The 16,078-nt window shown below is 43.1% G+C and overlaps 1 protein-coding gene across 2 annotated transcripts; it reads right to left on the bottom strand.

Annotated features, from left to right (window-relative positions):
- Nucleotides 1-1,594: 1,594 nt before the first annotated feature.
- RCN2 (reticulocalbin 2) lies at nt 1,595-14,154 on the bottom strand. Of its 2 annotated transcripts, none has more exons than XM_037155944.2 (7): nt 13,880-14,154; nt 13,485-13,590; nt 10,017-10,213; nt 6,728-6,829; nt 4,688-4,784; nt 3,762-3,904; nt 1,595-2,594 (listed from the first exon to the last, which is right to left on the bottom strand). In XM_037155944.2, the coding sequence occupies exons 1-7, from the start codon at nt 14,006-14,008 to the stop codon at nt 2,442-2,444; spliced, it is 927 nt and encodes a 308-aa protein (XP_037011839.2). In that variant the 5' UTR covers nt 14,009-14,154; the 3' UTR covers nt 1,595-2,441. The 2 variants fall into 2 exon arrangements, with proteins under 2 accessions (XP_037011839.2, XP_037011838.2); XM_037155943.2 differs by having other exon boundaries at nt 6,728-6,841; nt 13,880-14,153.
- Between the last annotated feature and the right edge of the window lie 1,924 nt (nt 14,155-16,078).

Below are 16,078 nucleotides of genomic sequence, written 5' to 3'. Positions count from 1 at the left end.
CTAACCCAGTCTTTCCCACCTGCTGATCAATGCAGAGCTGGGTCAGAATAACTCACACGTGCTGTTCTTGACCTGGTTTCATATTTTTATGCAAATTCCTAAGAAGATGCTATTCTCTGGGTTTTATCTTAGGATTCCAGCTGCGGGAGCTCCTGATGCATGAATGTCTTGAATGACAGATGGTCAGAGCAGCTCCCCCAGGCTGCCCCAGTCTGCGTTCCCCCAGTGGTACACTGGGGTTCCCTTCTCCCCACAGCCTCGCCACCGCTTGTTGCTTGTGGCTTTGTTTGTGATGGCCATTCTGACCCGTGCGAAGCGGTATCTCATTGTGGTTTTAGCGTGCATCTCTCTGGTGGCCAGCGATGCGGACCATTTCTCATCCGTCCATGGGCCCTCCATACGTCCTCCTTGGAGAAGTGTCTGTTCAGGCCCTTTGCCCATTTTTCACTTGGATTGCTTTCTTGGTGTGGGGTTGTGTGAGTTCTTTATATATTTGGGAGATCAAACCCTTGTCTGAGGTATCATTGGCAAATATATTTTCCCATACGGTTGGTTCCCTTTTCATTTTGCTGATGTTTTCCTTAGCCGTGCAGAAGCTTTTTATTTTGATGAGATCCCATTTGTTTATTCTTTGCTTTATATCCCTTGCTCTAGGGGACATATGGGTGAAAATATTGCGGCAGGGAACGTCCGAGATTTTCCTGCCTATGTTCTCCTCTAGGACTTTTATGGTGTTGTGACTTATTTAAGCCTTTATCCATATAGAGAGTATTATTGTGTAAGGTGTAAGTTGGAGGTCGTTTCATTTTTTAGCATGTACCTGTCCAGATCTTCCCACACCATTTGTTGAAGACACTATTTTCACTCCATTATATGCTCCTGTCCCCTTTGTCAAATATTAATTGACCATAGGGACTTGAGTTTATTTCTGGGCTCTCCGTTCTGTTCCATTGATCTATGTCTGATCTTATGCCAGTACCCGACTGTTCTGATTATCATGGGCTTGTAGTATAGTCTGATACCAAGTATTGTGATCCCTCCTACTTTGTTGTTCTTCCTCAAAATTGCTTTGGCTATTCACGGTCATTTATGGTTCTATATAAATTTTTGAAATGTTTGTTCTATATCTGTGAAACATGTCATTGGTACTTTAATAGGGATTGTGTGGAAACTATAAATTGCTTTGGGCAGAATGGACATTTTGATGTCCGGGCTTCTCTGTCACCCCCCAGGACTTGCGCTCCCTGAACATGTGAGCTCTGTTGGAGACAACTGTCAACTGTCATCAGGAAACTATTAACAGAATAAAAACATTTAAGGAAAAAGAAGTACTGTCTGTGGGTGAGAGTTAGGGAAACGTGAATTCCTCACCTTCTCCAGAGTCTTTACTCCCCCCACACATACTAACCTGACCTACCTACCAAGGAAGGTGCAAAACTGACCAGGTAGGTGTGCAGAAGTGCTCGTCAAATGCGACAGTGTGACTGACCCTGAGCTGTGCTGGTGATTTCAGCCAGTGAAACTCTTACAATTACTTCTGCTCCCAAATAGCAAGGCCACATTTGCTACAACAGAAACTGAAATATATCAGGTGTACAGTCAAGTGTAATATTCTTTTATTAAAAAAAAAGCAAAACAAGAATATGGAACAAGAATAATTTAACAGAATTTTAGAACACTCACTACCCAAATACGGGAATGGATGAAGCAGGAGGATGCAAAATACAACAGAAGCTGTGCTCGAAATGGGTTTACCAGGAAGTTAAAAGCAAACATTTAAAAAGATAGAACATTTCATTTTTAATCAGTGAAAAGAGAAGAGTTCCAGACAATATCAAGTTCAACACACAACAGACTACAGTTACACATTAAATATAATTACCATCTATACATATGCAAAAATATAAAGTTCTATTTCATACAATAAAACCCTTTATAGAAACCATTTTAAAACTAAGCAGAACTTCTCAACTTATATGCGAGGTATAAGTCCTTCTGTAGGTTCCTTTAAAGGTTTTAAAACAAAATGCTAAATCTAAAAATGATGTCCTCTGGTCAGTGCCCAATTTAATGCTACTTAAACAAAATCGATAGCTCGATCACATACTCCTGTAATATTGTTCAGGCATCTCTACAATCTCCCATTTTTTCAAGTGTGGAAATAGAACTCAAAATACTCCACAGCACAGTACTAAACAGACGGCGTCTTTAAGGAAGGGTCTGCTGTCATATGGCACAACATTGGTTTATTTCTTCAATACATTTTGAAGTCAGTATCAGAGTTTGGTTTTGTTTTCTTCCTAAAAGGCAAAAAGTCAGATACACTGGACTGTGGTAAGACTTCTGAGTGGAAAATAACCTCATGAATCTTTTATCCCAAAAGTAACACTGGTAACAAATTTATAAAAGGATCCAGCACGCTACTCAGACACACCCAGCGACTACAGCTCATCGTGATAGAAATACTCGTCATGAAGCTGTCGGCCGTAATCTGTGGCTTCACTGGTGAGGAACAAGTCCTGGTTCTCCAGAATCTCGGCCTCGGAGAGCTTCCTGTCACTGTCCAGGTCCATCTCATCGATCAGATGAAGAGCCTGTAACATGGAACAAAAGGTGTCGAGTGGAGTAGGTCTTTTCTTGTATGAGGGAGGGGTTCACATTTTAATGGAATTTGAGTTGTAAGAACCATTCGTGTGTTTCTTCATTTAGTTTGCGCCATGCTTCTGAAGGAGCCCGTGACCAACAGAAGTTAAGAATCCGCGACCGGAAGGTCACGCACTCGGTACTGTCTCCACAGCTACGACACCACACACTGCAGGCAGGTCTGCCTCTGGCTTCTCTATGATGTTCTTCCTTGATTTCTGCTGGTTCTGCCTCCTTTTCTCAACTCAAATCCAATTCAGGATATCTCAAATTCAAGTAAAATAAATATAACCCATTTTGAGCCCCTCTAAGTAAAAATGGAAATTCTGTTCTACTCACTGCCCTATCAAATTAATACACGATACAATCTCAACTTCCTTGCTCCTTGACCATCTAAACCAGTTCACAGATTTAAATTAAGATACAGCAATAGCTTGGTCCTAACTATGAGGGGGGACCCCCCAAACTGAACAAAATATAAAAATTGTGTATTTATTCTTACATGTTTAAACTTCAGTCCCCTTCAATACACTCTGCTGGATGCAGCACACCTAATGAGATGTTTTTCTACAGCTCAAAACAGTTTTTGAACTCGTCGATTTTGATGCCTTTTAGTGCTTCCGTTTTTTGTTTTACCTCTTCCACATCGGCAAAATGTTTCCTTTTGAGGACTTTCTTCATTAGGGTAAACAAAAAAAAAGTCACTCTGGCGAGATCAGGTGAATAGGGAGGGTGAGGCATGAGTGTCATGCCATTTTTCAGCAAAAACTGATAAACACAGCGTGGTATGGACAGGTGCGCTCGGAAATCACCCATCATTAAATGGGCAAACTCGTTTAGAGTCTTCAAAAAGAATTCACTGAGGTCAGATGCAGCCTCTCACAACACCACCAGCTGGCGCATTGATCCAGATGGTTTCCTAGAGCACTCAGCCAGCAAGGAAGCGTGTACTTAAAAGGAGCCCGCCCTCCAGAAGAGGATTACAGTTTTTTTTTGGGGGGGGGGTCCTCCCTCATACATAACTCAATTACTTCTTTCTTTGGCTTAAAATTGTAAACTTCCTTTCTTACCAATAGCACCACATATGCAGGGGGAGGTCATCACTCTGGAACACTCACCTCTTCCTGGGCTATGCCCTGGTTGTTGGGCACCACCCAGGACAGCAGCTCCTGAGGATCCAGCCTGCCGTCGGCATCTTTGTCATAATCGTTCAGGAATCGATCTTTCTCAACAAGTATCCACTCCGGATCTTCATTTGCAGCTTAATATTAAAACAATAAGAAACATAAACATTCACAAGAATAACGCATAAGAAGTTTGATACATCCCTAGAATAAAGATTGCCCAACGAAACAGAAATACTTAACAAAAAGTGCTCAAGTACAAACTACATTTTGTAATTTTCAAAAAGTGACACACGGGTACAAATGACTCCGAGTTTTCACACTGCGGCAGAGCACACCTCAAACGAGCGGTCGTGGTCACTGCTGCTGCTCGTTCTGATACCTGGTTTTCCCAAATTTGATCTGAGTGATGCTTTCGTTTATCATATGACTACACAGAGCATCCTGTGTTCCAGCAGAGTAATACCACATGTACTGTAAAGTGGCATTCACAGCAAGGGGCGCTTTCACACAACTTGGGAAAAAGGACAGCTGTTCACAGAAAAGGCTGCGTGGACCAACTCCCAATTTTAAACGGTCAGCAGTCACCTTCCACAATCTACACCAGTGTTTATTTTGTTATTTCCACGTCAAGATCTACATGCAAAGATGCAAGATTTCGTGTGAAGATACTAGCCTTTACTTCCTCCATCACTGATTTCATGACAACACTGTATTTGTCTGAAAATGGAGGCGTGTGGGAGCCCAGACCTGGGACTCTGGCAGGACAGCATCCTCAGATCCGGGGAGTCCCTCTGTCGTACCCATGTTGTACTGAAGTTGGCAGAACAGGTCAAAACCAGGCCAAGCGCTTCTTGTTTTTCCTTCATTACTTCCGTTTGTCCCTCTGCCCTTCCTCACACAACCCCCAGGCTCCTTACCTGGATCCCGCCTGTAGTCCCCAAGAAATTCTTCCAAGCTAACAAATCCATCACCATTTTTGTCATGTTCTTCCAAAGCCTCTTGAATGACAAATTCCTGTTGCATAAAATAAATGAGTGACAAAACTTCCAGTGTTCCCCCCATCTGAGTCACTCCTGCTGCAGAATCTCCTCAGGAAAAACCATTCTGATCGCCTGTGCTTATGACCAGGGGAGTTCAGAAACACGAACGAGACAAGTTCAGAAACACGAACGAGTCACCAAATATTCAGTACCTCTTGGCAAAGACCCTCCCCTAGAGGTTTCTACACACAGTACAATTCTTCTTAAATGCCTGCTTGTTTACTGCCCTCACTTGTAATCACTGCTGTTTTATGCTTGTTCCCCTCATTCTCCTCTCAGCCAGGGCAGGGCCCTCACCTGCCCGCAGACCCCATCCGCAGCCACTTCCTGAGCGCTTTTTCTCATTTACCTCCGGCCTCCCAAAGCCTCCCTCTCCTCTACCAGCTCCTCCTCCTGTGCTTTCAAGTCCCCAGACTGCGCGGTGCTGTAAGCTATCTCGGATTCTAGTCTTCCTCGCCTAGGCTCTCACAGCCTGGCGCTGCTGTTCGCATTCCTTTCTTTCTGGACCCGAGCACAACGGCAATGAAAACAAATTCTTCAAAGCGTCCCATTCTAGCCAAATCCAGAGGCTTCACGGGCACGTGTGGGAAATAATACTTAAATACAAGTTGCTGGTTTCTCCTCTGCCCACACTTAGTCAATGCTCCTGTTTACTTTCTTCAGACTGTGACCAAATTCCAGACCAAAGCACATAACACCTACGTTATTTCACGGCTGTCACCGGGCATCCCCTTTCTCAACCTTCAATGCTCCTAAGTTCCCAGAGACAAGGGCCAGCACCCTCAGCCAGGTCGCTTGTCTCCACTGGATTTTGGCACTTAATCAAATGGTGCCCAGTACTGTTCTTAAACTGGGTCATGTACTTTGTGCCAAGTGAGAAGTCAGATGCCTCACAATGGCGAGAGAAGCTGTGCTAACGGTGCTGCACTGAGCTGTGGGGAGACATGTCCGCACGGCCTTGGTGCTGGCAGCAGCGGCATCTGTCCATGACGATGAAGCAGCGGCCCCGCTCCGACCCAAAACGTCCTGAGCGCAAAGCCACAGAGCTGGAGGCTGATGCCAGGCAACAGACCTCGATACAACCACTGAGTCTGATTTTTAGAGCTATTTTGTTATTTTAATCTCTACTCCCCAATATGCGCTCAAGAAGCTTGCCAAGTCACAGAAGGACTCAGTTAAACCTAGAGTTCAGTTTAACTCTAGGTTTGTCGAGTTAAACCTAGAGTGCCACAAGCTGCTGCCAAGGTGACAGCAGGGCTCTCTACGCCCAACGTAGCGAAAACAGTACTAGTTATTCACAGCTGTGCCTGCACCTCTGCCCCCTCCATGAAAAGAGATGCAAAGGTGATATTTTCTTTTTTTTTTAAGATTTTATTTATTTTTGGAGAGAGGGAAAGAGAGGGAGAGAAATATCCACATGCAAGATATATATCAGTGGGTTGCCTCACACGCCCCCTACTGGGGACCTGACCTGCAACCCAAGCACTTGCCCTGACTGGGAATCGAACCGGCGACCCTTTGGGTTTGCAAGCTGACAGTCCATCCACTGAGCGACACCAGCAAGGGCTGATGTGTTTTCAAAGACTGAAAGCTTTCGCAACTGATATAAACAAAATAGGAGGTTTTAGTGTTACTAATACTGAAAAACCACAGAAAATCTGCAAGTCAGAGGAAGAGTAATGCTCATATATTACAGAGGTTAAAAAAAAAAATAACTCAGTCCTTTACCTCCTCCCTCCCACTAAGCAACCAACCCCCAGGACCCTCCTTCCCAGGCCTAATCTAAAGCAGGGAGAACCTGGGATCTTCCGGTCTCTTAAAATTCTGGTTGCTATACAATTCATTTTAATGATTTAGTAAAAACAGGCTTTAAAGTTCTGGTCGCTCAATAGTTCTCTTAAAATTTTTCTTCCTTACCTTCATATAATCAACTTCTTCAGGATGCTCGAAAGCAATAAATTCTTCAAGATTCAAAGCAGGATCTACATCCTGGTTAGCTTTTTCAAATCGTTTCTTGTCCTTTAAATGAAGCTTGGAAAATTAAATATTGAACATGTTTAAAGGTATCACCATAAAATACCACCGTAAACAGTACTCTGAAAATACAAACGACGTAACTCTAAAGGACATTTTCATACATTATTTTATCTTCACATCATCCCTTTGAAGGTTGCTGGGCCCATAACGTCTATGCAAAGCACAGAGCAGCGGGTTCCAGAGTGAGAGAGACGCAGATGGGAACTGCGGCATCACTGCGCACCAGCTGTGCTACCGAAGGCAAACTGCTGAGTGTCGCTGGTTTCCACGTGGTAACTTTGGGACACTCTGACACCAAGAGCAAAAGATAAATGCGTGACTATATAGAACTATTAGTAAACAGCGTCTGCACAGCAGAAACCATTAACAAAATGAAAAGCGATGGGGACGATGCTCTAACCCGCTGAGGACATGGCGAGGGCTCCATCTTCCTTTTCCTAACAAAGTGCACTCAAGTGTCCGGGAGAAGACAACTCTTAATTTCTCACAGCTAATTCTGTAATCAAGAGGCTTGGAAACCAATAGTCCTATATTGCTAGTCCTGCATTAATTCTTTTCTGAGAACTTCTGTGAATACCTTTTCCTTCTGTAAACTTACATGTATTAAACTATGTATTTTTAAAAAGCTCAATTTGAAATATTTTAGAAACTTTTAATTCATGTGTTTCACTGTTAAAAAGAAATGCTCTTCTCCAATTTCTAGGAATTAGGTAACTTTCATTACTGAAACATTTCTTCTATGACAACTGATTTACATAGATGTTCACTTCTTCCCCAAAAGAATTCATCTTTCAAACATTCAGAATCCATTGGTCAGTTAGTTACACTTACCTACTTCTCAACAGCTGCCTTTAACTTTAATGTTTCATATTTTTAAATAACTAGACATAATTTACATTTTACATTCAGGTTTCACACAGGGAAAAGCAGACAAACAAGAACCTGATGTACTTTTGTTGAGTCAATCAACTTCTTTCTAAATAAACCTCTCTTCAAAACACTAAGTGCCTGGATTTCCCTATGAAAGAATGCTTCAGTTCGGAGCCTAGACGTACATGTTTCAGCAGGAGTGGAATTTGGCCAATTTGCCTATGAAGAAAGGATCTCTTTCAATAAACTGAGAATTCATAAAAAAAACCCCACAAATAATATCCTACCTCATATTTCTCAGATTACTTACATAAATCAAAATAATGCGATCTCTGAAAGCGCTTTCACTCATGGTCATCTGAAGAACACAATCTACATGAAACTCATATTTAAGGGGCCAATGCACGCAGTTACTGCTTTTCCAAAGTGGCCAACTTCTGAAAAGACAGTAACACGACAGACTCTGCCTCCTAACAACTCGACACTCTCTGCTTCTGTATGAAAACCTTGTACTCTACGGGATGATAGAAAACATTATTTATACAGTAGTAAAAAGATTTAATTACCAATCATCATTTGTTTTCATATTGTACCAGAAGCTTGGGAAGAACACCTTTGCCATGTTTGGTGGACTGATGCTTCTCCACGAAGGACTGTGTAACTTGTGACACTAGAACCAAAGCCTAGGTTCTAAAAGTCCTGACTCGCCCACACAAGGCTGTATCCCACATAAACGAATGTTGCTGGTACACACACTTTAGAAGTTAGAGGGACTGAGCTCTGGCCAGATAGGTCCCCAGACTTTAATTATCCCGTTAAAACTACTGACAATACTTGTTCCTCAATCATAAAGACACACTTGTCTTGGCATTTCACAGCCCAGGAGGGCCATAATTCCAGATTATCTCTATTCTCTATATGCAAAGAGTAAAAATAAAAGATAAAATTCAGGTATCCAACTGATTTTTGTTTTTAATAGACTTCCATATAGAAAAGATTTACCTATTCCATTAGTTTTTATGATTTATTCATGGTATAATGTTTAGTCTGTAACCTGACGACTGACTCATTCTTCATCCTTGAGTTTTTCCTTTGGAGAATAACACAACTGTTGCTGAGTTCATCTTTACACCCCAGATCCATTTTTGGAGAATTATATCAAATTCTAATACAGTATTATGATTTAAACTTCAGGTAGAGACATATTCCTGGGTCGTCACACTTCCCTACTGAGAAGTGTTCACTGCAGAGACCCTCTTCCTTTCGGTTCTTAAACTCCATCCAACTCATTTCGCAAAGGTAGAGCCTGAGGCTCGGCCTGCCCTGAGTGCACAAGGGTGGGGGGTTGGGGGGCACTGCAGGATGGGCAGACATCGTTGCAAAGAAAAAACAAGTGGTTTGTGTTAATTAATCATGTATCTCTTCAAGGTGAACATTTTCTTCTCAACACCATAATCTATCACTTCATACCCTCTTAAGAATAGATTTAAAAAACAAAAATACATTCTTATATTTTGATGGGAGAGTGATCAAGTCTTTTGGATGCCAAGAGGAAAAAAAAAATAAAAAAAAACACAAGTAGAATCTAAGAACAGCAAGATTTTCAAATATTGGATTTAACTTCTCTGCTGTTCCCGGGCAGGGAAGTTGTAACATCACGTGATGGTTTGGCTTTAGAAGAGTGTCAGAACTTGAATGATGTTTCTAAAGGTATGTTTATACATTCAAAGGAGGCCACCTCTTAGGTGGGCACATCTCAAAGCTTGCTGGCATCACGTATGCGTCAGGCACTAAGAGTTCTGCAGGCCAATGGCGCAGCGACGTGAGTGCCTGCAACACTGCTCACACGCACACTGAGAAACGGTTCGCACGGTAAGCGTTACAGTCTATGGAGTGGACCGCAATGCGGAAACATTTTTTTGAAAGAGTTGATTTATGTAAAAGTACGTGCTTAAATATGGAAATGGGCCTCCTGTAATCTTTCGTCTTAGTAAATACGACATACAACCGATTGTTCAATAACATAAAAAATAAAATATTGAGATGCGCATCCAAAACACATACAGACACAAAACACCAATTCTGGAAATGAGGACAAATGGTACAAATGGTAAGAGATATGAGGGTGACACAGACTGCTATACGGGCACTAAACCTGGCTTGAAAGGTAACTGCCACACTGACCATGAGGTTGAGCAGGTGACTGGCGGCCTGGAGGACCAGGCAGTGCAGCCGAGGACCTCAGCCCTCTGCGCTCCTTCACTCGGGAAGCCGGAGTAGCTCGTGCACACGCGCTCACCTGCCTGAAGGACTCCTCTTCCGCATCATCCAGAGCTGTGTTCTCATCAAAGTCGATGACACGATCATACATCTGGATGTTGTACTCATCCCAGGACACGGCACCATCACTGTTTTTGTCATATTCGACAAACTGCTGCTTTGCTTCTTGCATAGCATAGTGTTTAAAAGACATCTGAATCCACGAGCTGAGTTCACCTGTGCGAATTTCCCAGAGCACAGTAAACATCAGCAATAACTGTCACACGCAGAGGATTTCTAAACCTTCTCTCAAAGAATAAAAATAGTGTTTGCAAAGGCTGAATGAGAACTGGCTTAGTTGTATTCATAGAAACTGGAGTAGGAAGTGGGAGGACCTGCTGGAGTCTAAGACTCCAAAGGATCACACTTACTAGGTCAGCCCATTCAGTTCAGAGCGTTTGTGTGATTTGTTCGCTGCGGATCTCCAAATGCTGAGGAAGCCCCTGGCTTCGTACGTCCTTATTAAATGAATTAGCAATTGGCCAGAAGAGCACTTGACTTTGTAAAAAAAATTACCCATAAAACTGCAAATACCTTTGCTATTACAATCATCTCGGGAAGCACAAATCTTCAAGTAATTAGCTATTAAAATATGCGTTAGAAAAAAAGTGTTTTCCATTTATGAAAACATGAAATTTTCCTTTAAAATAAGTTTAACATCGAGTTGAAGCCAAACAGTACTAAGGACCAAATAGATGGTAAGTAGACAAGGCCTAAACTGTAAAAAGATAATTCAAGTGACTGAAGTTTGGTCACATTTTTCACCCACCCCGTTGAGTCCCAGGCATTAGGAAAGGGCTCCTGTAGTGGCACTGCCACCAGGGAAGGCAGAACCGGAGCAAATGAACCTGCAATGAACAAATACGATGGCACACAGCACCTGTGTGATGGCGTGAGGAAGAGGGGCCATCGCCTGCGCTGGCCTGAAAGGACTTCACGTTCGAAATGAAGAACCAGAAGCCACCCTGGGGGGAAGTGAGGGTGCGGCAGTCACCCCTGAGAGGGGAAGGCCTGTGCAAAGACCCTGAGTGAGGCACAGGGACACACGCACATCCCCTGCTTTCCTGCAAAGGCCACCTACCTAAAATGTGTAAATGGACCTAAATGCACACACATATATTTAAATTCATTCATGAAAAAATACTTGAGAAAAAACCGTTGCAGTATGTTCCTTTAACCACGACACAAACGTTTAGAGGCAACTGGAACAAAATTATGGGTAGCAATTGTGATTTATGCCCTTCTTACAACAGCTGTCTGTACCTGAAAGTTTCTAAATCTCATATATCCACTTTCAGATCAATTATTAAAAATGTATTCATAGAGCTACTTATTCTACTGCATTAAAGACAAAGGGGAGGAGAAAAACATTTGCGAAGATAGCAGCAGTATACCATTCCGTGGAAAGAGTGGTATTGCTCTACTGGTTTGCGGGGGTGACAGGCAAATGGAAAAGTAGACACTTTTTTGTCTCCCCTGAAACTCTCCATCAGGACAGAATAGTACTTAGACATCAATGATGTTTAAAAGGTATTAAATGATGACTATACCATACACCATCTATACACACTGTCTCTGATCTCTGAAACAAGGCAATTATAATTGCTAGTTTAAAGCTCAGGAAATTCAGGTTTCTAATTGAGGACTCACAGCTATTAAGTAGCACAGTGCACACTTCAAGGCTACCTTTGGCTTCAGAGCCTAAACTCCTTCCACTGACCTTTGCTGTCTCCCAAGAACCTGAGTCCAGTCCTGGCCCTTACAGTGCAAATGAGCAGACGCTCCTGAAGGATCCTCAAGAATGAGGATTTAGTCTAGTTTCTTTAAAGAGCTCATCAGGGCCAAGAAAACGCAGAATGAAATGGTAACTGGAAACAGTTTGCTTCAGCTTTGCTGTAAGGGGATGTTAATACTCTCGAGTTTTTTGTTTTGCTATCTGTGAAATGAACATTTGGACTAAGTCCCCTTTAACTTTAAAAATTTTAAAGTTACTATTGCTGGAGCAAAGTGGCTCAACCGGTTGGAATGTCAAAGGGTTGCAGGTTGATCCCCAACTGGGGTGGGTGCGCTTTGCCTGCAGGAGGCAACCAACTGACATTCTCTCTCTCTCTCTAAACTCAATAAACAACAACAACAACAACAACAAACATATCCTTGGGTGAGGACTAAAAAACTTTGCTATTGAATATTTAATTATAGCAGGCCTTTATAGACAGGTACCATCAAGTCTGCCGAATCAACCTGTTGTGCGTGCTTCCTTGTATAACCAAAGATGGACCCATTCTTGTTGGGTAACAGAGTTCAAGGTTTTCTTGCTGTGTAAATCTAGAGAATCAAAACCTCGATATTCCGAACTAAAGGCACCAGTGTGAAAACTTTACTGACAACCCATCTTAAATTTCTCAGTCTGAAATTCTCTCTCCAGTCACTTCATTCCATAGATGCTGAGCTGCATGAAAATAGGTTACAGCAAAGTAGCTCCTATTTTTTGGTTCAGGATCAACTTAGAAAGTTGATAGGGTTCATCACTTGAATTAAGCAATGAGAGGCAGGTACACAGCAATTTATTTTGAATATTCTTTTAACAATCTGTGCATTTCATTTCTGCCTACAGAATCTACTTAAGATCACTGAGATTTTTTTTTTAAGTAAAGGGCATTAAAAACTGAATTAAGATTGGATTCTAAGTCCTGGCTTTACCACAGATTTGAGAAGGGCATTCATGGACTTCAATTTATTCATCTCTACAAAGAAGGGTGGACAAGATGACCCCAGTGTCCGGACTAGCAGTAATAATTTGTGATAAACATAATTCACACGCAACAGGTCTTTCTGTACTTGTTTATGAAAAGAAGCAAACTCTTATACGTCTAAAAAAAATGTACCAAAAGAGCAATCAATAACTTAACACCTTGAGTTGGTTTTTAGCCTGTCCCTAGGATGAATCATTTGTTGACAAAGACGAAGGTTCTATGAGGAAGAAGGTGTTTGCTCGTGGTATAACCTGCACATACATGTATGGCCGTGCTGTGTATTTATTATTAAAGAAAGCACTGAGTTTTACTGGGTATCCTATGTCTAAAGATTTCCAAGTATACCACAGGGAAGGGACTTGGGGGGACAGTTAAGGGTAAAGGGGGTGAAATACATAGTGAAGGAAGATTTCACTGTGGGTGTGGGCACGCAATCCAATACAGATGATGTAATACAGAATTGTACATGTGAGACCCATATAATCTCATTATCCAATGTCGCCCCAATAAGTTAATTTAAAAAATAAAAGTAAGTAAAAACTAAATGTTTCCTGGCATAAAACCTACTCACTATGTCCTTTTCCCCCTCTCACAGTACTTCTAATTTGCGGGAACACTCGCACTGTGCCCTCAGCAGACACCCCTCCTAAATGTGTGTTTCTGTGTCCATTGTTAGTTGTGCAGGACGTCCTTACTTTCCGTGAGAAAGCCATCTGAGTCCAAGTCAATTTTCTTTATGATTGACTTCAGCCTTTTGCGTTGCTCCTCTGGGGTGAGTTTAACATATTCGTCGACTTCTTCCTTTGGGGGGTAAGCGATACACAGGGGTCAAGCATTACTACCAGTGGAGCAAAATGGTGGAGCAAAACACGGCTACCAGACGCCTCCCAGTCAACTCAACCTGCTCTCCAAGGCCCTTATCCTTCCACACCCTCGGTAACCCTGCCTTGTGTGGAAGAAAGGAGGGTTTGGGCCTCGGGATCCCCAGTGACCGGCGTCCCGCCGGGTGCCAGGATCAGGCCGCCCAGGACCCAGCCTGGTACCCAACGAGGCCATCCTCCCGGCCCCGACCCCGGCCCAGCCGCCTCACCTGGCCACCCAGCAGCGCCTCACGGTCATAGTCTGTGCGGTGCTCGCCGTGCGCGTCCCCGGCAGCGGCCGTGGCGCAGAGGAGCAGCAGCAGCATCCCACGCGCTGTGGGCCTCGAGCCCAGCCCCATCGCGCCGGCCGCCGTGGACACTGGGTGAGGCGGGGGCTGGCGGCGCTCGGTGGCGCGGCGTACGTGGGGGCACGCAGCGCAGAGGGGCGGTAGCGCCGTTCCTTGAGTCCCGCGAGCAAGGCTCGAGCCACGACTGCGCAGTACCGACACCTTGGCCAAGCTTATATAACCCCAGTGGAGGGGGCGGGGCGCCAGTCCGGGTCACCAATTGCTTTCTGCTGGGGAGGCAAGTCGCGGGAAGGGAGAGCCCCTGTGGGCGGGGAGAACCCCTGCGGACGACTTTCCCCTACCGCACCCCGGCCCGATCTAAGGCCCGCGGTTTCCTGCCAGAAACTCCGGTCTGCTCCACGAGTCTGTCCTGGTTAACCCTCAGTGAGAAAAAGGCAGGAGATTCTAACTACGGTACAGTTGTTAGAAAAAAAATCTGCCCTGGAGAACCAACGGACAGTATCCATTTCTCAGTATTCAATGTATCTCTACTGATTTATTTCACCAAAGTAGGATGAACTAACGCACGCACATAACAAGCAAGATATTTGTATTGGATGCTCAGTTGTGACTGAGTCTGTCATCTTGGCCAAGTTACTTGGCCCTTGAAAATCTGTTTGCTCGTTTAAAAAATGGGCATAGTGATAAGACTACCTTAAAGAGTTGTTGTGAAGATTAAATAATATAATGCATTCAGACAAATATGATGAGGTGTCAGCTTCACATCCATGTGAGTAGAAATGTAAAGGATAATTGCATGGAAAGAATAGCTAGCTTAGTAAGGACCTAGGAAACCCTTACCAAGTAGAATACAAGTTTTGCCTGTTCTTGAACTTCATATAGATGGCATCATACAGTATTTACAGCGATTGGTCACATGCCCTTCTGTCCTAATGGAAGTACAATAGCATGGTGTCATGAAAGAACACAGACACATGTTTGGATCCTCGGTTTCCTTAGCTCACCTGCTGTACACTTTGAATGAATGACTTCATTTTTAAAAAATTATGTGAAAAATGAAATAATAACACCTGTCTAATAAATTTTGTGGGGGGAGTACTCCATGTAAGGTGTCTGACCCATAGAAGGAGCTCAAAACTTTAAAAAATTCTTAAAATTTTTTAATATGTTGATTTTTGAGAGAGACAGGGAAAGAGACAGAGAGACATCAATCTGTTCTGCATTGAGTCTCCTATGTGCCCTGATTGGGGTCGCACCTGCAAACTTCAGGACAAAGCTGTAACCAATGGAGCTAACTGGTCAGGGCCTGGGGCTCATAATTTTTTTACTTTTCTTTTTTTCCCCCTAGCAAATTCCTACTCAACCTTCCAGATCCAGCACAAGTGTTTCCTGAAAGATGACTTTTCTAACTTCCTGCCACCAAAATTGCTGATCTCTTAGGTCTCTTTGTCCCGTCATTTTGCTTTTTCTGTTTCTCTGCTATAGCAATTAGCACAGTCTACTGCAACTATTTGTTGACATTACTACAAGAACTAGGGAGCTTTGAGGAAAGGAATGGACGACTATAGGGCAGTCAATGAAGGGACAGTTTAGACTGAATAATCATACAACTCGAGGGATTTTCTTGGTTTAATCTATTAATCGTTTGGGGAGATGTGAACATTCCAGGGTTAGGGGGAGGGGATAACTGATGAGGATGAGGCCCTGGCTATCTTTTATTAAACTGCAGCCTGTACTCCATTCTCCTGATCCTTATTTTGTTTACTGTAGTGCTTACCACCTTATCGGGTAACTTGTTGTGCTTACTGTTTATTGTCTGTCTCCACCCAGCTCCAAGAAGGCAGGAATTTTTAAAATCTAGTTTATTTACTAATACCAAGCACCTAGAGCAGCAGCTGATATGTGATAGGTGCATAATAAGCTTTTTGTAAATAAAATCAATGAAAGAGTAAGTTTCCTAAAAAGGAAAGAGGGGAGAGGAGCCAGAACATAGCCAAGGATATGGTTCTGATGCGACATGGAAAAGAATACACTTGCCAGTAATGACTCCTCCTGGTTAGTTGGCCTCAAATTCATAACCGCTCTTAGCAGAGGTGCCCGATCAAGGCAGGCTGCATTTCA

The sequence above is a fragment of the Artibeus jamaicensis genome, unplaced genomic scaffold, assembly GCF_021234435.1.
Source record: "Artibeus jamaicensis isolate MK-2021 breed Jamaican fruit bat unplaced genomic scaffold, CSHL_Jam_final scaffold_612, whole genome shotgun sequence".
NCBI lineage: Eukaryota > Metazoa > Chordata > Mammalia > Chiroptera > Phyllostomidae > Artibeus > Artibeus jamaicensis.
The sequence above is the reverse complement of the archived record's forward strand: the minus strand, read 5'-3'. Positions and strand labels throughout refer to the sequence as shown.